Below are 24,128 nucleotides of genomic sequence, written 5' to 3'. Positions count from 1 at the left end.
TTTCTTCAGAAATTGAAATTATAGAGTTAAATAATACAAGAGATCTTGGCAAGCAGACGGCACAGCAAATAAAAGAGAAAAGGGGCAAGGCTGTGAGCAAACACCAGCTCTGCTGTAGCATCTCACAGCAGGTCTGGGCTGCAGCCACTCCTTATTATTGAAATCAATTTGCCTAGGCAGGACTGGAGAAGAGAGGATAAGGACTGATAAATATCCCAAGAAATTTGACTAATAGGAAATAAAATTGGAATTTTAAAATTCTGGTGCTCATTCAGAGAGCAGTGGGATTGAAAAAAAGAATTTTTTTAGACTCCTTCAAACCTACAAGTTTTTATTTTAATCTGGAAGAACAAAGAGAACACACTGAGGGGAGCACAGCACCAACTGCTGATTTTACCAGAAAAAAACTTACCTACCACAAAGACCCTGTGGTTGAATCCAGGAAAGTGCCACATCATATCTCTGCTCCACATTTGCCGCCAGTGAGCTTAGTTGTATCTCCTTCACGGTGTTGCAATTTAACAGCTTCAAGAAAACCACCTCATTTTTCAAAAGTTTTATTGTTAAGTTTGAAGACTAGACAAGGTCGTACTGGTTTTACATCGCTCTACATGATTTAAGTATATACAAAACCATTTGAATATCACACAGCTTGAAAGGTTGCAAAGGTCGTTTGTGTCCCAGATACTTCTGTACTTACTGACACATCAGAAGCCAGCACTGAATATTATAGTTCACATTGGTTGTATAGCAAAGATACACTCATTTAGTATCCTTAGTCTTCAAAACTGACACTTAATTTGTATGCAGCCATTCCAAAAGAGAAAGTCAACCTCAGATTCAGAGCCAGTTGAGGCGACGGGCCCTCAACGCCGATAAAAAAGGAGCCTCATGCCAGTGCTTTATTTCCCAGGCTATAAACATAGCACATTAACATAAAGGCAAAACCTGCCTACAAATACTTAACTGGTTCAGGGTGAAATTTAATTAGAGGAACACTTTTGGCCTTGTTCAATGTCATTGTTAACAATTAATACAGAAGTCAAGGATCATTTCCAAGCTTTCCTCTGTCCCCTCTTAAAGGGACATCTCCTGTCCTGCACTTCTGGTTTTTTGGGGCTGGTTGCTTTTACTGGGAGAGAAGAGTTTGTTAATTTATAGCTTTCCTCTTATGGTAATGGTATGCACCTAGACAACAAAATAAAATGAAAGGGAAAAAGTTTGATTCCCACCTGTTTTGTTAAATCAGAAGGATTCCACTTAAACCAAGAGCTATTTCAGACTGATACTGCTGACACTGGGAGCTGAATTTGGTGCTGGAAATGCCATTCCAAGAAGGCTTTTTGGTAGCTGAGGAGTAATGTAATTGGAAAAAAGTCCCAGCATGCAGGCTGAAATAGTAAGGACATCAGATATATGATTTTTTAATGAATTGTCATGGAGTATTATCACAAGACATGGAGCTATCCTTGCAGGTTGTGAAGACTGCTGGCAGCTGACATAGGACACGGGGGTGAAAATACTCAACACAAAATCAATACCAAATGAAAATTACTGTGTTACATTACATGAAAACTCTATATGCAGATGAAGGGATTACAATTAATTCACTAAACCAAGAAATATTATTTCAAAAGAAAAACTGAGGTTGCAAAAGATGAATACCAGGAAAAAGCCCCTCAACATTAAAAACACAAACCAAATATTTCAAAAGAACATTAACACAAGTTTTTAAACTAGGAAGTCTAATTTTCTGAAATGGCCTTCTGCTTTTTGGATACAGTCAGTTAGTAAAATATCTAAACACTATTTTTCATATCTGTAATTAATTTCAGGGTCAACTGCTCTCCCATAATAGAAAAATGTATTTAAACCTCTTAAACATATTGTGTGTGCACACCCTAAAGAGATCAATATTACTAGCTTTTTTTTTTTTTTTTTTTTTTTTTTTTTTTTTTTTTTTTTCTTTTTTTTTTTTTCTTTTTTTTTTTTTTTCTTTTCCTAAAGCCTAAATTGCAAAATATAGGCAGAAGATATTGTGGGGATAGGCTTGTTCTTCATTATTCAGATTTTTTTTTTTCTCGTTAGAAGTACCATCACAGTGATTGACTTTCTCTTTAGAACTGCTCCTTTTGCTTGAAGACCACTCCATATATACATCATTAAGGAATGCTGTTAACACGGTTACAGACAAGACAGTAACAGTCTAGTGGCTTTTGTTATGCAGCACAAAGTAAAAAATAAAGAACAAACTTAGCAGTGTTGCACAGGACCTCAACATTTCTTACACATACTTTTACCTTTACAGGACTCTTCTTTAGAAGTCTTTAAATGTCTAAGCCTTATAAAATAAATACTTGTATAAATACAGTTTAAGGATTAAGTCATTTTGTAGAGGCAGGGTGTTCTGTTTGCTAAAATGTGACAGTTTAAGTGACACTATCAGAAAACCGCCACCATTATATCCCCAATTCTTGTATGTAAAATTCCTGGCTGCTATTCTAGAGTCTTTCACAGTTCAATGGATAATATATATTTAGTCTGTGGTGGAGAATGTGTGATTAAATGCAGGTTTTTTCGAAATCCAAACCGTTTTGTTTCCAAGGTAAACTTTGCCCTTTGCAGATTGTGGCCTGGGAAGCAGTGCCCAAGTTCATACTTAAGAGTTTTGGTGAGAATGGAACAGTGACAGAAAATATAAGTTTAGTGATATTTGCTAAAACATGCAGCTGCATCTCTCTCTCTCTCTCTCATTCTCTCCACATCAGCATGTTATGAAATGAAAAGGTTGGCAGTAATCCCAAGTGCTGTTGTTTCAGGTAACAGATAAATGTCCCCTCACTCCCTGTCCCAGGATCTGTTTTAGACTGAGGTGCTGCTCTAACATAGTCACAGAGCACTTTACTCCAAGGGAACTTGGATTGCTCTCCAAAGGTTGGTATTGTTATCTCAATGAGCAGGGGAAACTGAGGCATGGAGGAGAATGTCCCCCCTACTGCTCCACTTTTCCTCCTAAAAACTACTTTTTAAACTGGGGTTGCTATCATGCTGTGTGTGAAGCATTCCTTAGATGGGGCATGATAGGAAACAGCCTCCTTGTGGCTCACTGGTACGTGTCTGAAAAGACTTTAGGAGCAGAGTGTGACAAGAGCCAGGCTTTGGTGTGCTCCTATGTCACCTCTTACATTTTGGGGAGGAAAGCTTTAGGAATAGCCTAAAGAGAGAGGGTTTCCTGGCAGTAAGGTTGTCATACCTCCTGTGTGTCTTTTAGCACCTGGTTCCTTCACCCGACATTTTCCTCCTCGAAGGAATTCAGAGCGTTTGTGAAAATGGTAATGAGGTGGGCAGATCACAGTCTAGGGCTGTGTGCTCACCCCTGGACAAATCATCCTGGAATGGGATTTCTGATGCACTGTGTGGCCACCCAAGATGAGACACCATAAGTACTCTGGTGCCTCACCTTAGTCTCCCATGAAAAAGCACAGAAACTTTGCAAACTCATAAACTTTGGTAAATTCATTGACTTCATAATACACTGATTTAGTTACATATGCAAACAGGTGACATCTTCCAAGGAAAACAACACCAGCAGTGTGATACTAAACAGAAAAGATGGAGGCCGTGTCTACAGCATGCAAAATAGAGAGGGAAAATGGGGCAGTTAGGAAAACCCTCCAGGTGCATGGACTTTGCTGTCTGGATGAAAGTGGTGAAAGGTAGCTCGTAACATCACAGGTACCGTGTTATACGGTACCACAGAGAATTTCCCAAAATATATGTCATAAGAACTGACAGTGTTTGATAGGCACAATTACTATAATGCAGTCATCCCCAAGTAAACTTATTGCTAAAAGCTGCAGTATCACTTTTTGCAAGTAAGATGACGGTATGATTTATGGAGAACTCGTCAGCCCAATGTTCCTGAAGCTGCAAATGAGCTTCGTCACACTATTTCTCTTCCCTTGTAAAAAGGATGCTGCTGTTTTATTTTCTCTCTTCCCTCAATGCTTTTCAACTGGTAGTGAACAACTCAAAGGAGAACTAGGAGGATAATTCCACAGCAGAAGGGACAACACCAACAGATTTCAAGGGCAAAAAACTCGGATTGGATCGTTTTAAAAGGGCAGGCTTAGACCTCCTGGCGAAAGACAGCTAGCGGCCTACCATAAAAATGAGCGAGCACTGGTTCATGGAAAAACCCCACTCAGCATCCTACAGGCTTCTTCTACGGTGGGAGGGGGGCTCAGTCCTCAGCTGCACAGCCCAGCAGCTCGGACCGCAGGGTGATGCGGCCGTACCACGACCAGGGCAGGATGCGCACGTGCCGCGCGTAGATCGGCGGATCAATGATGTTCTTGCGGTGCGTGTCGTTGTCGAAGTTCCCCTGGAACACCTGTGGGGAACAATGGGGAGGATTTAGTGGAAGTTCCCCTGGAGCACCTGCAGGGAAGCAACAGTGAGGTTTTAAGGTCGCCTGGCCCATGCTGATACTCTGATGGCCCTGGATTTGCGATGAATTTTTACCATTGGGGTGTATGACTTTTAACGCTGTTTAAACTTAAGGTTTAGAGTGGTGAAGAGAAAGTTTGGATTAGGGTTTATTGCTGTGAGGGTGGGGAGGCCCTGGCACAGGGTGCCCAGAGAAGCTGTGGCTGCCCCTGGATCCCTGGCAGTGTCCAAGGCCAAGTTGGACACTGGGGCTTGGAGCAGCCTGGGATAGTGGAAGGTGTCCCTGCCCATGGCAGGGGTGGCATTGGATGGGCTTTAAGCTCCCTTCCAACCCAAATCTGTAATTCCATGAGCCTGTGTCTCTGCTAAAACCTTGTGATTAATTCACTCAGCCCTCAGTGCAGGTAGAGCCTTCTACTCAAAGCTTCACCCATAGTTCTGCCAGGGCCATGCTCTGAAAGTTACACAAAAGTCATTAACATTAAAAAAATTAAGTGTCTTTTTACTTGGCATTTCTACCATCTCAAATTAATCCCAGGAGATCCTGTTACAGTTACTGAGAAAATAACATTAATAATTAAAGTTAAGAATTTCAATTGTATCATTTATGAACGTAGCTCAGATGCAACTATATAAACCCTTGTAAAATTGGTGATTATCAAGGATATTATCTTCTCATGTCAGACAAAAGTCAGCAGATTAATTGAGGGCATCAGGCTGTGATAAAAGTAAAACATCCTAGCATAGCACAGTGCACGTTATTGTCTTATTTCCACCTGTATTGGTTAACCCACACAAAAGTGAGTTATAAAAATCCTGTCTGCAATAAATCAGTGCCAGATTTTTCCCCTGCCAGCCACTATTTAAATTCAAAGGCCACAGCACCAATTTTTGGCAAAGTGATCAGATTATCCCCTTGGGTTATTTTCAGTTTTTATGGGAAATGTTCCTTCTCTTAAAACATCAACCAATTCACTTCTCATTTGTGAAAACTGAACCTGATGGCTTTTTGACTCGAAATGAATGACTATTGTTTGCATCATGCAGAGAAGAATATGGATCTCCTGGAGAAGTGCTTATACGACTGAATTAATGCACAATTACAGGTTTCCTACGAGTTCTAGCGAAAATATCAGAGTTTGACATCCAAGGTGGCTGATACAACATATTAGCCCTGACTCTGTTTCTTTTGTGACATGTTCACAAAGCTTTTTGTCTCCATGCTGCACCTCTGGATTTTGGAAGTTTCTCTCTAGTGCTGTCCTTTCAGGACATCAAATAAAATCTGTCCCCTCCCCAGGTGATACTCTTTTACAGGTGATGAATTCCCCTTGTCTGTCATCACAGAGGTGGGAGCATGAAAGGAGGTGGGTGTTCCGAGGGATGGATAAAGTAGCAGAGAAAATGATCACAAGAAACATCAGTTTTGTGTGTCTAAGGAAGGGAAAAAAAAAAAAAAAAAAAAAAAAAATCCACAAAAAAAACCCACCAAAAAAAACCAATCAAAACCAACTAAAATCATTTAACACAGGGAAAACTGCTGCCCAAGTACAGTGTTGATACATAAATCAGCAGGAGCTTGGGCTAACAAGGTTTGCAGATCAAGTCCAGTTTCATTTGTAGCAAAAAATAATAGGCACTAAGTTCATAATTGAAATTACAGCGGTACCTCTCAAAACCCAAATGCAGCTAGGAAAGCTTAAAAATGAGTTTTTTTCTTTTTTCATTTGATTTCTTGCACAGGCATGCAAAATATCTCTTGATATTTTGGTGAGGCTAGACAATGGAACATTTTTACAGCCCCAATGTTCATATCTGCATATAGATATGCAAGATAAATAAAATTATATGATGAAAAACCAGCAACAAATACAGGTGAAGGAGGGAGGATTATGTCATTCACTTACAGCAGGAAAGCAAGAATTAAATTTTATTTTTAACTCATGCATGATTTCGTTATCACTTGAAGTCTAACTCATCTGTCTCAGAGGTTATTGTATGCAAACACGAAATATACCTTCCCTCCAAAATTCAAGATCTAGTTTCCAGAAATTAACTAAATGTGCTAGATCAGAAGAGGGATTTTAGAGAAATAAATTTATCAGAAAGTAAGGGAAGCATTGTCAGCATCCACAAATGTGACCTACATGAAATACAACATTATAACAGAAATTAACTGTTCTTTTTCTGTGGCCCCATGGCAGATTTCTTATGGGAAAAACTGTATCTTTTCCCACTCTTCACTTTCCTTTAGCTTCAATTAACTAATGAGGGCAAGGAATTTGGAAGGAGCAGGGAGCACAAAGGACAAAACATGAGTTATTAGTAAAAAAAAAAAAAAGCTACTTCTGTAGCTAAAAGTAATTTTTCTTTACCTACCTGTTGCTTTCAACAACAAGTAGTCAATACTAAATAAGCCACCAAAGCAATTAAAATCCTTGGAAACCTGATGCCTTTCAATGACTATTCCTCATATTTGTTTCTGAGCAGTTTTACTCAGAATAGCTTTGAAGATTGCCATGATTTTTTTGAGATTTCAGAGGCTGATGTTGGAATTACAATATCATGCTCCATGTAAAAAAAAAAAAAAAAAAAAAAAAAAAAAAAAAAAAAAAAAAAATCAAATCCAAATGACAAAATAACCATAGGGTGATTTGTGCTCAAGAAATAAAGACCAGAATGCAAATTATCAGTGTGTCAGTGTACACCTTCATTTTCAACTCTGGGTGAGTTCAAGTCTGCTCCTGCCTCATCCCAAAACTGCAAACACAGAGAAAGAAACAGCAAGAAGAAGGCCTTTTTGGGAGTTATTAAACAGATAAGTCTCTCCAGCCTGAGAGGAGATAGTGTAGATGTCTATAAAACCATAAGTGGCATGGGGAAAATCGATAGCAGGCAATATTGCAGTGTCCCCTCAGCAGGGCCAGGAGGGGACAGGCAATGATAGCAAGGTCGTCTGGAGCCATCTAAAGGTCACAGTTCCCCTTTCAACACATAATTAAACCGTGGCACAGCTTCCACAGCCTTTAACCACTGCTAAAGATCAGATAAATTGTGAGAGGGAAAACCAGCTGGGGCTATTAAGGACACTGACAGAGAAGAAAAAAAAAGAAAAAAAATCAGCAGAGCTGGGAGAGGGCACTAGGGGAGAATAACAACCTTACTTTTCTTGATGCCTTTTTGGGGCTACCTAAAAAAAGAGGCTAGACAAAATTATGAGAATAAAAGCAGATATATTAATGAAGGGCCTTCAGGTATATTTTGGGCAGATAAAGCCCCCTCCCAGGGGCTACACCCAAAAATGGACCACAGGTCACGGGTTTTCACACTTTTCTAAGTTTGGGACATTTGCACGTTGGGGGTTAATCTTCCAATTACAGCTTCAGGTAATGAAGTCATTTACCCCAAATTTGCATCCCCCCAACTCACTTCTGTTTACATTTCTCAGGGCCTGAGACAGTGAGGTGTCCTTGATTCCCAGGCCTGGAGAGGAATTGTTCTGTCTGACCAAAGTGGGAAAGCTGCAGCTAACACTGTATATGGAGTTTAGAGTTATACACCAAAGAATTGCAGGATTACAAATGTATGAAAAATACAAAAGCTAAAATTCTAAGGCATCATTCCAATTTTCTGGTCATCTACTACAGGATACTCCTTCCTTTGGACAGAGCTTCACTCTCCCAAAAACCAACGTCTGCCATGTTACAAGGTGACTTTTCTTCTGTACAAGCGGATCAAAAAGCTTCTGTTTTTTGGCCACCCTGTTGTAGGACATCTCAGATTTTACAGTGTCTGTATCTATTTATGTCAGTCTGCACACTCAAAAGGTGTAACTTGCTGAAATATTTACTCAGCAGCTCTAGCAGTTTTACACAAACAGACCCTCCACACCCATGTGTAGCTCCTCTGTAGCTCAGTCTCTTTTTAACAGCTCAGCTGCTGTTAAAAAAAAAAAAAAAAAAAAAAAAAAAAAAAGGTCCAAAAAATGCATGCTGCTGTACTTTTAAATATGATAACTTTATTCATGATTACTTTATGGAAAAGAGTCAGAGGCAGGAAAATAGGTACTGATATTCTCAGCTGAAGATTCTGAAATACAAATAATTCTTGTTTATACTTGTGTCCAGCAAGCAATTTGAATGTTTTGATTTCAAATATGCAGTGAGATTTTTTCAATGTAAACAAAGTGTCTTATAGCATTAGCAGAAAATCCAGATAATGACAATGTAAGTTGATTAGAATTTTAAAAAGAAAACTGTTCTAAGACAGAATAATTTAGGAGAAATGCCTGAAGATTAGCAGCTTGTGGAAAGGAATGTTGTTTGCTGTACCTTAACAATTTTCACACTGAGCAGAATATTTAAAAAATGTTATTTCATGGAGCAGTTGATCCTGCTCATATTAGAGGTAGAATATTTTATAAAGAATATCCAGTCATGGCTCCTGTTTGGAGTTGGCTCCAATGCAGAACATTTCAGTTTTCAGAAAAATAAAGGTGGCACATGGATGTGTTTGTGGACACATGAATTTTTTGGAGTGAATAAGAGGAGAAAAAGACATTCTTTCTCTCAGTTACTATACATAAAGTGCATACATATCATATCTATGAATATCTTTACACAGCCTTTATTATTTCTTCAAGTTCAGAACAGATAGAGGGAGATAAAACTTTCAAACTTATGAAACATACTCTCACATTCTCATACTGTCTTCCCCATCTGATCTACATGTTGATGGTACAAAAATGGGCATTTAGTCCACTGTACATGGCTTATAGGAGGTTCAAAGCCAAAAAAGAGAAATATTTTGGAGGGCAACCTGCCTCCAGAAATGCTTACAGAAATTCCAGGTAGGTTGTTAATATGAGCATTTTGCCCACTTTGTCTTCCCCCAGCTTTTGGTGTGGTGTGAGGGAGAGAGGCGTGTGCTGAAGGCACACCTGAAATGAGCATAGGTAGATCTTCACCTGACACAAATCATGATAATTCAGCTCAAAGTAGTGGAAGTTGCTCATAATTTAAACCAGCACAGAAAAAAAGTCATTTAGATTAGAAATTACAACTATTATTGCAGGTAATACTATCAAATAGTAATAATTTAAGTAATATTACTAAAAAGAAAAGAATCATTACCTGTCCCTAGTAGGTGGATGTGTATTGAAGGAATTGAATCTATCAGTGTAAATTAGATATTTTAATAAGTATACATCATCAGAAAAAAAAAATAGCAAATCTAGCAGAAAGATTTTTAACCTGAAATGATGTAACATTTCTTTAACAAGTAGATTCCTGTCTCCTCTCACCCTGGCAATGGACTCTACATTCAGAAATGTATAAATTATAACTAATTCATCATTTTGTGCACAAACCCAGTGGCCATTTGCATACTGGATATTGTCTACCTGCAGTTAATTGCACTGCTGATAGCTGATGATGACTGGCAGTGCTGCAGACTGCCAGACTCCTTTAGGCTACTTTCAAATGTTCTCATCTTCCTGTAAAAAAAACAGCCTCTGAAATGCCATTTGACACTGCAGCTGGCCTTGAGTTACCTACAGCAGGTTGTGCATTTTATAAATCACATGTGGAATGTGATTAAAAAAAAAAAAAAAAAAAAAAGAAAAAGGTCAGATTTGGTTTGGACGTCCTTAGCTCTGGAGGCACAGTGAGCTACTGACCTCTAGTTGAGAAAAACAAGATAGCTATTAGCTCTGGTTCTGTTTCTAAAATATATTTTCTTCCTACATGACAGCCTGCAATGTAACTTACTTTGCTTCTTGAAGGCAACAGGCAAAGCTTTCATATTTTTTCCAGGCAAGTCATTCAAACTATTTAAAATGAATGAGAAAGGCTCCATTTGCCTTTTTTTTTCTCTTTTCCCAGTAACTTTTTGTCTGCACACACAGGTATTCAGCACAGATGTGAAATGAGATGACTGGCCATTAAAATAGCAGGAGCTGCAGGAGACACTGTTCTTAGAACAGCTTTTCCATGTGAAATAGGGCAAAAGCTGAACAGCCATTTCCTTCTTTTCTAAACCACTGTTTTGTTAAGGGTTGACTCAATTTACAGGCTGCACACAGGGTGCAAGAGTTCATATTCTATGTATTTATACAAATATATAAATAAAATATAATGTATTGTACACAACATAATACAAGAGACCATCATTTTCCCTTTTGTAAATGAACTTCAAAAAATGATGGGGAGGACTAAGTGAACAGCCCCAGGAATCCAGTGAGATCTGCTTATATGTTGGGATTCATCCTGTAAACAGATCAAACAGTGAGATGCTAAGCACCAGATGGGATTAAATTTTCATCTCTTGCCCAAATTTTAAAGCCACAATTTCATTATAAAGTCACAACATTCACAAATAAATCATTATTACCAGCCTATCAATATCTCCATAGTTTTTGTGTCTGTGACTTTAAAAGTTTGGGGGTTTCTGTTTGTTTGTTTGTTTGTTTGTTTGTTTTTGTTCCTTTCATCCTTTCTTTCCCTGAAATGTTCTGGAGCCACCTTTCCTCTAAACTTCTTTGATGGCTGAACAAGGATCACAGGAGGAGTACAGGGTGACTAAATCACCTGCAGGAGAAATAAATCTGTGTGTTCTATCCTTCAACAAAAAAAATCAAGATGTTCAGTTAATAAATAGAACAAAGGAGGGTAAAATATGAATAATTAACTCTTGCTGCTGTTGATAGTTTTTTCCTGTCTACCTTTCACCTCCCTTCTGTATCTCCTGAAAACAGATGGAATGTTTCACAGAATTTTCATTTTGCTGTGAAAACCTGGTTACTTTCAAAGTTTTCTGGCATTTTGGAGCAAATCTTGTATCTTACCTTAAGAGAAAGAAATTGTAGTGAATCCACCTGTTCAAAGGTGGTAATGTCAGACAGGACCAGTGGTGCTGCTCCTTTCCTGCTCCTCATGGATGAGGTACAGCATTGCTTTTTCTTCTGTGATTTTATTTTTATTTATATTTCTGTCCCAGTGCTCACAGACCAAGGTTCCTATCTAGTGGGAAAATCCCATGGGAGCACTGCATCCACCCAGCTGGAATGGTGAGGAGAGGTTTGGTGTCAAAAAAGGGTTTACTGGGTGACACTCCATTCCTCTGGCTGAACAAATTTATGTATTCTCAGTCATTAAATGGATGATGAAAACTGAGAAGAAATAGGTTGAAATACTCCAACCAAAACAAAAAGAAAATAAATGAAGATAAAATCAGTTTTTTGTGTCCTCTGAGGACAAGTGGGTGTATGGCAGCAAGGGGGATAAGCCACCTTTCCACTTTAGAGGATATTTAAACACTGGAGCTGACTGTTTATAGAATTTTCATCACAATCTGTCTCTTGGAACATATTAAATAATAATCTGATGGAGGATGGTACAACCTTGTCTGAGGTGAAGGACAGGTGAATCAATTAAGCCTTAGCTCTGAAATTTAACTGTCTGCACCTACTCCAAGATGACAGGAAGGGGCTTGGGGGTTCTTGAATCCCATTTTGTGCTGAGGGCATAGGAGGAGAGGACCACAGTGCCTTTGGAGGTCAATAGGTGCATGCCTAAGTGCTGTCTTGAGAGCCTTTCCAATCCTACATCCTATAAAATTTTGTCAAGATCAGTGACTTCTGGAAAGCCAGACTTTATCATCAAACTTTTACTTTTTCTGGATGTTTGTGGTGGAGCTGAGAAATACCCCCAAAACAGATATTTTAGTTTGGTGTTTGTATATCAGAGGCAGAGGTCTTGATTTAAATCAAGTGAACTTGTTTCTTTTGTACAAATTTAGATTCAGATATCCTAACTTCTGATTTCCAGTGAAGTGCATTTGATCTTCTTGTGCTTTTAATTGATCTTGACTTGTTAAAGAATCATAATAATATGCATCCATTTTATTCTCAGGGATGTTAATTAATACAGGGTGTGATGTGTTTAAATGACAGAACAATTAAGAGTTTTCCATTGTTCCTAATAGAATATGTGTGTAGCAATTAACAGTCCATCTGACAAAGAAGGCAAAAACAATTTAATTGCTGTTGCCAATGGTATAAACAAATGCAGACTAGAACATTACTTTAAATCAGAGTGCATTTTCTTTTAGATTTGCTGTGACTGTGTTATCACCAGGGACTCCAACCCATGTTTTCCTTTACAATAAAATGAATGCAAGCATTCACAGCACTTAGAGGAGACATTTCTTTCACAGCAGAACTTTTCCTTCTCTTTTTAAATGCCAGGGATTTAAAATAGGATGTGTACAAAGTACTGAAGCCACTATCTGTCCGTTAAATTGAATGCATTTGTGGTATGCAAAAGGTGAGCTGTTTGTTTCCAGTTTTTATCTGACAACCAGTTCTACAGACACATCCACAGTCACTGGTGTCAGAACCTTCTAAGTCAAGTGGCAAAACCAACTGATTTTGTTTTCCTAAAATCATTTAGGAAAAAAGACTCAGTTTGGGTTAAAGCCTCAATGAGGTGACATTTGGGTTTCAGGAGTGGAAATTCACAGTGTCATGTCTGGATAGCAGGGCTTGACAATGCAGGCACAGACTACAATCATAAAAATACTCAATCCAGTAATTTAGCGCATGTTCTCCTAATCAATGGCATTTAATCAATCAGTTAAAATCTGTGCCATGTCGGAGATGCAGTTGTCTAATCCCTTATTGTTAGGTCTTCCTGTACTCACGCAACAGATTTTGATGCATATCAAAAGTTTTCTCACTGTTTGAAAGAAAATTAATTTAATTGACTTATGTGAATAATATGTCAGTTTATTTCCCGAAGAATTTTTATTTATACTAAGAAATATGAGTGAAAGTTTGAACATTTATCACCCTGAATACCCAGATTTGAAATGTTATCACACACATCAGCCATCTGGTATTTCAATAAATTTATCTTTTGTTTCAATCAGACACAACCCCACTAAGACATTTAATAAATAATTCATATTTTGTCATCTTGGTTAACATTTCCCTAAGCAATGCATATGCTGTAATATATTTCTTAACAGATGTTATTATGAAATTCAGGTATTTGCAGTATAAAGGTGTTACACAGTTTAAAGGAAAGGTATAATGAATAACGACAGAAAAGTTAAATGCTTCCAGGTAAATCAATCAGTAAACCTATACTTTCCCTATGCCTCTCATTAAACATTTGCAGAGGAAGTTGCAAAACTTTTTTTTATGTTTTATATTCATTTTATAGCATAATAAAAATAATATTTTCAGTGGGTAATCAAAATAATATTTTCATTTGAAACTCTAGCCATTAATTTCCAGGAAAAAAAAAATCTATCTCAAATAGCTGTGTAACAAGGATGGGCTTCACAGGAAATCACCAAAAAAAGTCCATACTTACCAAATAATGCACTGAAAGACTTACTGTTTGCATATACAAAGACACTGCTATTTATACACCTTCTGCTCTAGAGTTAAACGAAGAAATCCCAGAGTAATGGAGAACTGTAAAGTTTTATGCCTCGTATTTAACAACATTAAATCAGGTGCATGGCACTGGTAGGTGTGATATCACTGCACTGTGAGTGATATTGTGTTATGTGACTCTTTTATTCAACTTCAATCCAACCTGTGGGAGCCCATTCACTTGGAACCCCGTGAAATAATCTGCAGACTCTCATCAGTGGTGTCACCACAACCAAAATACCAATTTTTCTCTTTGCTTTACCTTGTCCTTCTTCTGCTTTTCATCCTGGTATATTTTCCAGTGCTCCCCATCGTTGCTGTAAGCAAGCTTGTAGGACCCCACGAACTGGACGTGGCCAAAATCTTTAGCTCCTTGGGTGATTATCCCAGTGATCTTTGTAGGGATGAGCAGGTCAATCTAAACAGAACATTTTAAAATCAAAACAAAGCAAAACAAAAACAAACAAAAAGAAATAAAAAAAAAATAAAATAAAATAAAGAGAGAACAATTAGAATACTTTTTGTTTCCAGTCTGGTTTTGTAACACACCAAAGCAAAATGGTGCAGCTCCAATCGTGTTTCTCCCACTGTGTGGGACACCATGGACAATAAATTTAATTTTCCAAGGTCTAAGTCAATCAATTGACCTTTATTTTCCTTTTTTTTTCTTTTCTAACTTATTGTTGTTATTGCCTAGTGGCACGATAGGGAATAATCTCACACCTTTCTTCACTGTACTGAGTGTTATACGTGGCCCCAGAAACCCCAGTTACTCTGTGCTGGGAATGATCTGCAGCTGAAAACTATTCCCATGTGTCCCTAATAATCAGAATACATGGCTGACTCCCCAAGCCTTTCCATTTCCTTCTCAGTTTATGAGCCCATGCTTTAGAAACTCTTAAAACATTTGCTATCAAGCTTCTTTTCCTCCTGAAATTCCTTCTCAATTTATGCTTTTCTTTCTTTTTCTACCTCAAAAGCTCATTTTCACGTTTCTTGATTTTTTTTTATTTTTTTGAGTTCTTTATTTTATAATCTTAGCACAATGCTTTTTAAAAATGCAAGGTGGGAGTCTTAAAGCCTAATAAAATCTGAGCTTTCAAGTGGTTTCCACGTGAGTCAGCATGTCTCTGATCCATCCTTTTTGAACCAGAATCCAACACTGAATGTAACAGATTTGGGCCAGATGCCTTGGATTAAAATGATCAAGAAAGAGAATGCAATAACAAAAGTAAATTGACCTAATAATGTAATTTCAGAGACAGAATGAAGGAGTTGAACTCCCTATCAAACTGGTATTTTCTTGAAACTTGAGAGTATATCTGAGGTGTCCTCCAGCAATGTGGCGAGCCAGTAAAAACGAAATAAAAAAAGTGGATTTATTTCAAACAATAAATGGCTGTGAAGCAGTTGGCATTTTTAATATTGTCCCTTGAATCAGGTGAGAGAGACTCAGAGTAAAATTATTACAGTAAAGTGAGAGGAGTGCTGAACTCCACAAGTAGATGATTGACATGTTTGTACAGAAAAAAAAACTTAGAAGGTGAAGAAATGAAGAATATTTGGCTGATCAAATGCTGAAGATCCACTGCTGGATTTTTGGGAAGCTGTGGCCCCCTGAGCAAACTCATGCTGAATGAAGTGTGGGGTTGGGTGGAAGAACAGATGTTCTGTGGAGCATAAGAAATTAATCATGAGCAGAGAAACAAAAACAAATGAGCTTGAGAAGTCAGCTGGTCATAGGCAGTGCCTTTGCAAGATGGACATTGGGGTTTGGACTTGTGTCAAGGCCAGGCTGGATGGGGCTTGGAATAACCTGGGATAGTGGGAGGTGTTCCTGTCCATGGCAAAGGGTGGCACTGAATGAGATTTAAGGTCTTTTCCAACCCTTTAGACCATCCTGGGCTTTTGTGGCAATGGAAAGAAGCAAACACAGAAAAGTGTAGGAGTACATTTATAGGAATGGAAGAGGAAAAATTCAGTTTAGAGCAATCAAAGGAAGCCTGGACATCCCTACATTGGAGCAAATAATAACAAATAACGAGTAGTAAATGCTTTTAAGGAAAGGAACAACTTAAATTGTTCAATGCTGATATAGCAAAACAGTGAGGGGATATTTCAGGGCCTGTAGATGCGTCAAGAATTTTGATTTTACCAGAATGAGCTGATTTATCACCATGTTTTACTACCAGTAGCAAAGCTGGGGGATCCTAGGATATGAAGGAAGAATCCCTGGGAGGCAAAATTCTTTCTGTGTTATCTTTGTTCAATGGGGATAGAGAGGGACTCAATCAGAGCAGGATCCTGCTTTGGAACCTTTCATGGATGGCTTGAAGGGACTTTTATCTTCTGTATGGAGTGCAGGGGAGCTGGGTTCCACAGCCTAAGTGGGCCCCTGGGAAATGAGCACTGCTAATTAGTGTAAGTCTTTCATGAATTAATAAACACCAGGTCTCCAGACCTTGCTTCCAAATATTTTGTAGTCTAAATGAACAGTCTGTTTTTCTAAAAAGACTGATCTGGTAAGGAATCACTAACTGGTCCACACTTTCAGGCAGCTTTTGAACTAAACATTTCAGAGTCAACTTTAGATTCTCTTCATAAATAATTTGGACATTAGCATTTTACAAGTGTAACCTCTTTTTTAGCAGAGAATGCTCCTTATACTAAAAGTCAATGTCTCTCCTGTTAACTTGAAAAAATGCCTCCACAAAACCAGTTATTTATTTTTAAAATGTTGAAAGTGAGCTGAGAGGATTTCACAAATATTTAACATGGCCATGACATTCAAAGTACTCCTCATTGAAATTCAGAACAGGGAGAAAAAAAATTTCTCATTAAGATTCAGAACAGGGAGAAAAAAAATTCTCATTAAGATTCTGGGGATTCCAAAGGTAGAATCACAATAAATCTTTATTATCACATAGATCCAGTGATAATAAAAATGTCCTAGTAATGATTGTTTTGTGCTTATAGGACATATCCAGTGGCCTTGCACTCTTGTTCAGAAAATGATGTGGGAAGCTGGATGGTAATTTGGCATATGCTCAGTTTTTTTTTTCTCAATAAGACTTATGTAGGACTGTGTCGAATATGTGTGTGTGGGATTTTTTTATTTAAAAAAAAAGTGAAAAAAAGAAATAATGGATAAATAGACTCTCTTCTAGGTCTTCAAAATGCAAACGCATATTGCTGGAGATGATGGAAAAGAATACAGGACATAGCACCAGCATTTCCATGTCATATTTTAGCATCTTATTTACTTATTTACACATAAGCAGATGAGAAGTCTTCAGGCAATAAAGATAATTATTTAAATTAAAGAAATACTTTTCTTCATACAAATTCTTAATACAAAGCTTTTACTTTGTACTCTCATTACCTTCTACCCTGCTTTCCATTCTTTGGATTGAAACTACTTTAGAGCAGAAAGTTGAGGAGAATTTACACCACTTTCTAGGTAAAACATCTGCACTAAAGCAGCTTAAATGAAAGTCATAACTTCCCATCAGGACACAGAACACTTTTATTCAGTTACACACAACCAGTGTGTACCCTTCAAAGCTGGATGTGATTAACAGGATTAGAATGTGACTCTGGCTTTTTCAGTGGAGCAGAATTTAGAAGGAGCTAGAGGCAATTAGTCTGCAGCTGATAGGATCATTAGCTGGTTACAAGAAGAACCATAGTCTACAGTTAACATACATTTCTACAAGCAGCTGATCAAAAGACAGTTTAACATCCTGTGTCTGAAAGAACTCTCTTGGGCTGTAACTATTCCCTTTTCTCTTTTCCCACCTTGTTTCAGAGGTTACAGACAATTCAGGGTGATTTGGAGGAGAATTAATTTAAGGAAAGCACAAAGATAAATACATCTGAGTGTGAAACATTTCTAATGAAGCACTTGCATGGATGTGCAGCATGAGGTCAGTGTGCAGCCCATGGGATGATCACCAGAGATTCCTTGCAACCTCAGCCATTTCCTGGTTCTCCAACAAATGCCAAAACCCAGCCATGCTGCCCAAAATGCCAGAGACTGGGAAATAGGCACAGTTATTCTGCATTCACACTGACAGACACCACAGAGGAGCAGGAGCAGACCTGCAAAACTGACAACACAGAACAGGGTGTCTGCACAGATGTGCTGCAGGGCTTCCACTTCCAGATACCCTGGACCAACTTTTGCAGCATGTCTTCTGGCTTAATTTAATCTGAAGGGAACCCATGCTTTGTGAGGATAGCCCATCATGTGAATCAGCGCGTGAAAAGTGAAGATGTCTTTAAAAATAACACACTCCTCATCAACCTCGCAGTGTCAAAGGAGGAAAAAAAACCCTCAGGATCCAGGGAGTGCCAGGCTCTATTTCACAGTGAAGATAATGGTGAAATGGCTCAATTGACCTTCATCTGCTCATAATTTCAGGAGTATTTAAAATGTTAAAATGTTCCATTTAGTCCTGTCTTTATACAGACATTACGTTTCAGTTCCCAGTATAGCCAATCCTATGTTTAGCTTTTCTTGTAATATTAGACATGCCATTTTTTTCCCACAGGTTTTCTTTTAATTACCTTCATGATCCTTTAGACTGCTTTTTTTTTTTTTTTTTTTTTTTTTTTTTTTTAATATTCAGATTTTACTCATCGGATAACATTGATGAATGCTGGGCAATCTTAATCCATTTGGAAAATACAAAATCTCTGGAATCAGAAATAAAGACACCTGGATCCAATGAATATGACAACAAGAGGGAGGCACTGCCAAGGTTGGGGCAGCTCTTACCCTTAATAGACTGAAAAAAGAAGACCACAACTGTCTCCAGCTGCTAATTCACCAAAGGGCAGACCTACCTATCAAATATCCTGGTATTGCAATGAGGTCTCAGATTATTTTGGGATGCTTAATATAATGGCTGGAACTCACACTTGGACCCCACCAAGACCCACCAAGAGAGTCCAACGCCCTTTCCAAATAAATAACCTGTCCTAAGCAGGTTATTTACTGTTCATTTAAGACCTCACAATTGCCTTGATTTTTCCAGGGTAAACTGACATAGTCAGAGCTGTTTCCTCTACCTGAGGAAAAGGAGGGACAGGATTGCAGTGTACACAGCAAAAAGGCAGAAATTCAGCTCTCTTTATCTTATTGCATCAGATGAAGGTGCTTTGCACTCTCCTCCATGCCCCAAATCTGGATATAAAGGAAAATTAGCGCTGGTACAGTGTGCTTGCTGCAGATGTGCAGCAATCTGTATGTTTCTAGCAACATTTTGCCAGCAGTTCTGTTTTGTGAACTGAAACTCAGCATTTCAGCCTTTTTTTCTTAAAGGGTCATATTAAAACCCCCAAAAACCCAAACCCCAAACCAATCTCAAACAATAATCCATCATGACCAATTGGCTCTAAAAACTTTCATGGGGAAAAACCAATTGAGCAACTAGATGCTCTGTATAGAGAAATTTAATTTTTATCACAGCGTCTTCCATAGGAGAGGGTTTTTATTTTGTAGTCCCTTAATATATATTATTAGGGCAAATAGCTAATAACACAACCTGAAAAAAAAATTAAAGTAAGTTATGACAGAAAATGAATTGCTCTAGAAGAAGCCATAATAACTTGATAGGAAGAAGCATTTTTTAGCATTTTGATCAATATTCCACTATATAGGATTTTCATGCTTCCTAGGGAAAATAGAATGAAATAAAATTAAATAAAATGTGTTTTTATTTAGGTGGGTATGCATTAGCTATATCAACTGTCTTATGTTTAAAATTAAATTTCTTCTCAAACCTAGGTAGAGATGGGTTGCTTTTGAATAAAATAAGACTGGAGAGTCACTCCTTTTCTCCTTAAAAAATGTGGGGTTTTTTTTCTGGCTTCTTTTTCACTTAATCTTAGACCTTCAAAATGATTTTAGCACTGTGTTGCTATACTTTTAATGCCTTAGTCTTCTAGGCTAAGATAATAAATACTGGTCTTATTTTCTTATTGCTCTTAATTGCTTTTCCCTCTGAATGACTTTATGGCTGCAGTAACTGCACTAAAGAAACAGGTTAGGAAGAATTCCATGTGCCATCAGCTGTCTCCAGTACAATTTAAAAGTGATAAATTGGAGGGTGAAGCCTGTTCTTTGAAATCTCCATGGGCCATCAAAAATACCTCTCAGGCCATTATTTTGAAAAGGTTGGAGTGAAACCCACAACCAGGCTGAAAAGTTAACTTATTTCCACAAGAAACTTCTTAAGTAGACATTACTTCTTAAAAAGTGCAGATTGCGTGAAACCTTCCTTATTTACATACTTAATAATCCCTGTTATATGGTTATGACTGGAAAAGGAGGAAAAAACCCAGCTAAATTACTATAATATTTTTTCAGCATTTCAGTAAAAATTCAGATAAAACATACATATAATCAACTGTGTGGCCATTTTCAGAACAGTCCATTTATTGCAGACCAGTTTTTCATAATCACACTTTACTAAGCCGTGAATAATATAATTTCATTGCTATTTCAAAAATTAAATTAAAAAATAAAAAGGAAATTTTGGCCATGAGTTCTGGATTTTCACAAGCACTAGAGGGAGATGGTCACCCATTTCCTCTGGGACCTTTAAGGCAGGTTGTATCAGCACCCTGGTAAATCCTGCCCACAGCACACACCAGGTAATGCTGTTTCCCTCCTGATCCTGCAAACCAGAAAGAATTCCATGGATCTGGATAACTCTGACAATTTATCAGAGAATACTCATAAAGAAAATGGTAATATCAGGTATTTTAAGGTCAGAAGTAAAAGAAATTTTTTGTTTGGAGATGATAACATCAGTGATGATTAAATCCATAACCTTTTCTCCTACCACTGGGTATTTCACATCTGTGCATGGGATATTCTTGCTTTAATTGTGATTAGAGGATTTCTGCAGAGATGACACAGTTGGCTGCATTGGCTACCAACAGTCAAGAAACCACTAATAAAACGTCTGTCTCTGCTGTGGAACACTCAGAGCCCATCAGCCCTTGAGGATACCAGAGATTTAAAAATAGCCCATTAAATTACCAGTGATTAAGCAGGCTTAGACATCTGGAGGAGCTCAGAGAAGCCTTTGAGCTGCTTTAGTGCACTCCAAGAGCTGATAAAATCTGGAGCACTGTCCTGTGTGAGGTCAATCACTTGGAATTCTTATGGGAAAGCCAAGGGGAGAACAAAAATTAGCCATTAAAATAGAGAGAATAAAAAAATTTAATATGATCATGACACAACACACTGACTGTGTGTTATGCTGCTTTTCTATGAAACTCCTCAGCTGAACACTACTGCCAGAGGTGGCTGTGCAGTGCACTGATCCCAGCACCTATTTATGGACAGAAATAGACAAGGAAATGAGAAAAGAATATTAATATGTGTTCAGTTCTTTATACAATAGCCAAAAAGCAAAAAATTGCAAAAAATTTCATCATCCCGTATGATAGTAAGAACCAGTTTTATTTCTGGAAGACACAATCTGAAGTAGTTCTTGCTGAACTTACAATAATGATACTGAGAACTTCTGATCAAATTTGTTAGCTATGACTAGGGGTGAAAATATAGCATAGAAAACAACAATTACACAGTCAAAAAAATTAAAATATTGACTATTTTCATTTCTGCTTGTTGTATTTTCAACTTATAAGTAAAGAACAAATGTTAAGATGATAGGATTGTTCCATTGTCTTCAGATATAGAGAAGAATAAGACAGGAGTTCTGTTGCCTCTCTTTATTTTACTAAAATATATCTTTAGTTGATAAAGGAAATGCATCAGTAAGACTTCCTGCATGCCAGTGCTCTGTCCCAGTGGAGATTCCTTAGTTTTCTGTTAAAGAGCATTACTGGAAATCTTAGGTACTGGAGTGAGTAAACCATCAGCAAAATACTGGGCAAAATACAGTGAAGAAAATTTGAAGTATAAGCACAGGAAGAAAGGGTATATTTAACCATAAATTTCAGAATGGCACTTGATAAAAATGTGAAGACTGGAGGAGTTAACATTTCATAGCAACACTTCCAAAGGCAGCCAGGAGAAATATAGGTGTCTTTGCCTGCATTTTTCTTGGGGTTTTGGCGTGTTATAGGTTTTAAAAAGAAATCAAAGGCTGGTGATGCAATGCCTGGGAAGACAAAAACCTTTCGCTTCAAATGAAATATCACAACTTCTGCTTGGCTTTCAGTAGAGGGGATGAAACAACAGCTTTTATGGCAGGACTGATAAATATCTTTGTAAAAAGTGCTGGGATCATAAACGAGCTCATCTAACGCACAAGCAGCTCATTTTGTTTTAAAATGAAAAGTAATGGTGGTAATATGGAAGTTCATTATTTACCTGGTTGCTTTTTTTTTCTCAGGTAATTAATAGCGTTGCAAATATTTTCTGCAGCACATAAAAATGTCTCAATAATGTATGAGTATCTCGGCTACAGATCGACGAGCAGAATGAAGGTAAGATTGCACACCAGATACTGCAAATTGACTAATAATTAATATAACTACTGAACTGTTGAAACACTAACGAAAACCTGCCTGTAAGCAAAGGTAAGTCTGCCTAGAAGATAAGTAGGGTTAAGGCTGGAAGTTTCTCCTCGTGTTTAAAAGCTTTGACTGCATAATTCTTATTTTCATAGGAAATGTAGCCAAGGCAGCATCACTCAGCCATTGTTTCTACGAATGACTTTGCCCATCTGTCACCAAGGATTGTTATGCATAACCTGTTCCATACAGCTATGCTGCTGTAGCTATAAACCAAAACTGTCAAAATTGTGATACTAGACTTTGAAAACAACAGCAAGTTTTGTTGTTGTTGTTGTTATTGTTATTGTTATTGATATTAGTGGGGGGTTTTTTGTTTGTTTGTTTGTTTGGGTTTTTTTTAATCTGTCTGTGTGCTCTGAAATGTTAGAGCAAGCTTTCCCTCCCTCCCCCTCCAGTGATACACTGTTAATACTAGCACAAAAATATAAAATGGGCCCTCTATAGTGTAGAAAACAGCTTTGGCTTTCTTAGCCAGAGAAGCATTTTTTCAAGGTTTACAGAAGAAATCAGATTTCTTTTCCCTTTTGGACTGAGTGTCTTGTCACTTCAAGGCAGTAATCTCGTAATATACTTTCTTGAATGCAATTAAAAGGTCTATTAATCTTCATTCAGCAGGACACAAGAAAGATTATCTGTTCTTAGTCAAAAGGACACCCTGGAGCCCCTATTGCAGAGCTTGGTAAATAGAGCTCTGGTCAAAACAAGCCTGGGCTCCTGGCAGGACAGACACAACCCTGGGACTCAGCTCTGCCTTTGATCTGGCACAGATTTATTTTATTGGCTTTCCAAATGCCCTGTGAGGTGTTACTGTCCCTGCAGTGTCTGTGGGGCACGTGTGGAGCACCAGGCAGGGCTGATTTTAGGGATTAATGCCCTGCTGAAAGCCTTGACCAGGAAGAAGGGTGCATTTAACCATAAATTTCAGAATGGCACTTGATAGAAATGTGAGCACTGGGGGAGTTAACATTTCATAGCAACACTTCCAAAGGCAGCCAGGAGAAATATAGGTGTCTTTGCCTGCATTTTTCTTGGGGTTTTGGTGTGTTATAGGTTTTAAACAGAAATCAAAGGCTGGTGATGCAATGCCTGGGAAGACAAAAACCCTTCCCTTCAAATGAAATATCACAACTTCTGTTTGGCTTTCAGCAGAGGAGATGAAAAAACAGCTTTTATGGCAGGACTGATAAATATCTTTGTAAAAAAGTGTTGGGATCATAAATGAGCTCATGTAACACACAAGCAGCTCATTTTTGTTTTAAAATGAAAAGTAATGGTGGTAATATGGAAGTTTATTAAAAAACAACCTGGTGGTTGTTTTTGTTTGTTTAGACCTGGAGCTAGGTGGGAAAATATTTTCCTGCTTCTCAAAGTTAAAAAAGAAATAAACAAATATCTATCTGCTGTCAGAAGTGAAAAAAAGCCCCAAAAATGCAACAAACAAACTAGCCACACAAAAACTAACCAAACCCACCAACTCCTCCCAAAATAAACAAACAAAACCCCCCAGACATAACAAAGCCCATAAATCTTCTGAGAGATAAAAAGTGTAGTATTTTGCTTTTGAAAGAGCTGATCTACATCTTGTCCATTAGGTCTACTTGGCTCAGATTCACTTTTGGTTCCAGCTATTGAAAAGAAGGGCCATCAGAATGGACTTCCAAATTCCAGAGAAAAGTAA

At 37.9% G+C, this 24,128-nt stretch overlaps 1 protein-coding gene across 2 annotated transcripts in view; it reads right to left on the bottom strand.

The window, feature by feature from the left end:
- Positions 1-568: 568 nt before the first annotated feature.
- Positions 569-24,128, bottom strand: part of EDIL3 (EGF like repeats and discoidin domains 3) — a 230,891-nt gene continuing 207,331 nt past the window's right edge. For both annotated transcript variants that reach the window (XM_083883270.1, XM_083883271.1), the window contains 2 exons: positions 14,154-14,309; positions 569-4,393 (listed from right to left, as the gene is read on the bottom strand). In XM_083883270.1, the coding sequence (XP_083739396.1) occupies positions 4,244-4,393; positions 14,154-14,309 (306 nt within the window). In that variant the 3' untranslated portion in view covers positions 569-4,243. The remainder of the gene's footprint in view (positions 4,394-14,153; positions 14,310-24,128) is intronic.

The sequence above is a fragment of the Zosterops lateralis genome (assembly GCF_965231275.1).
Source record: "Zosterops lateralis genome assembly, chromosome: Z".
Classification (NCBI taxonomy): Eukaryota; Metazoa; Chordata; class Aves; order Passeriformes; family Zosteropidae; genus Zosterops; species Zosterops lateralis.
This window is presented reverse-complemented; position numbering and strand designations above follow the sequence as displayed.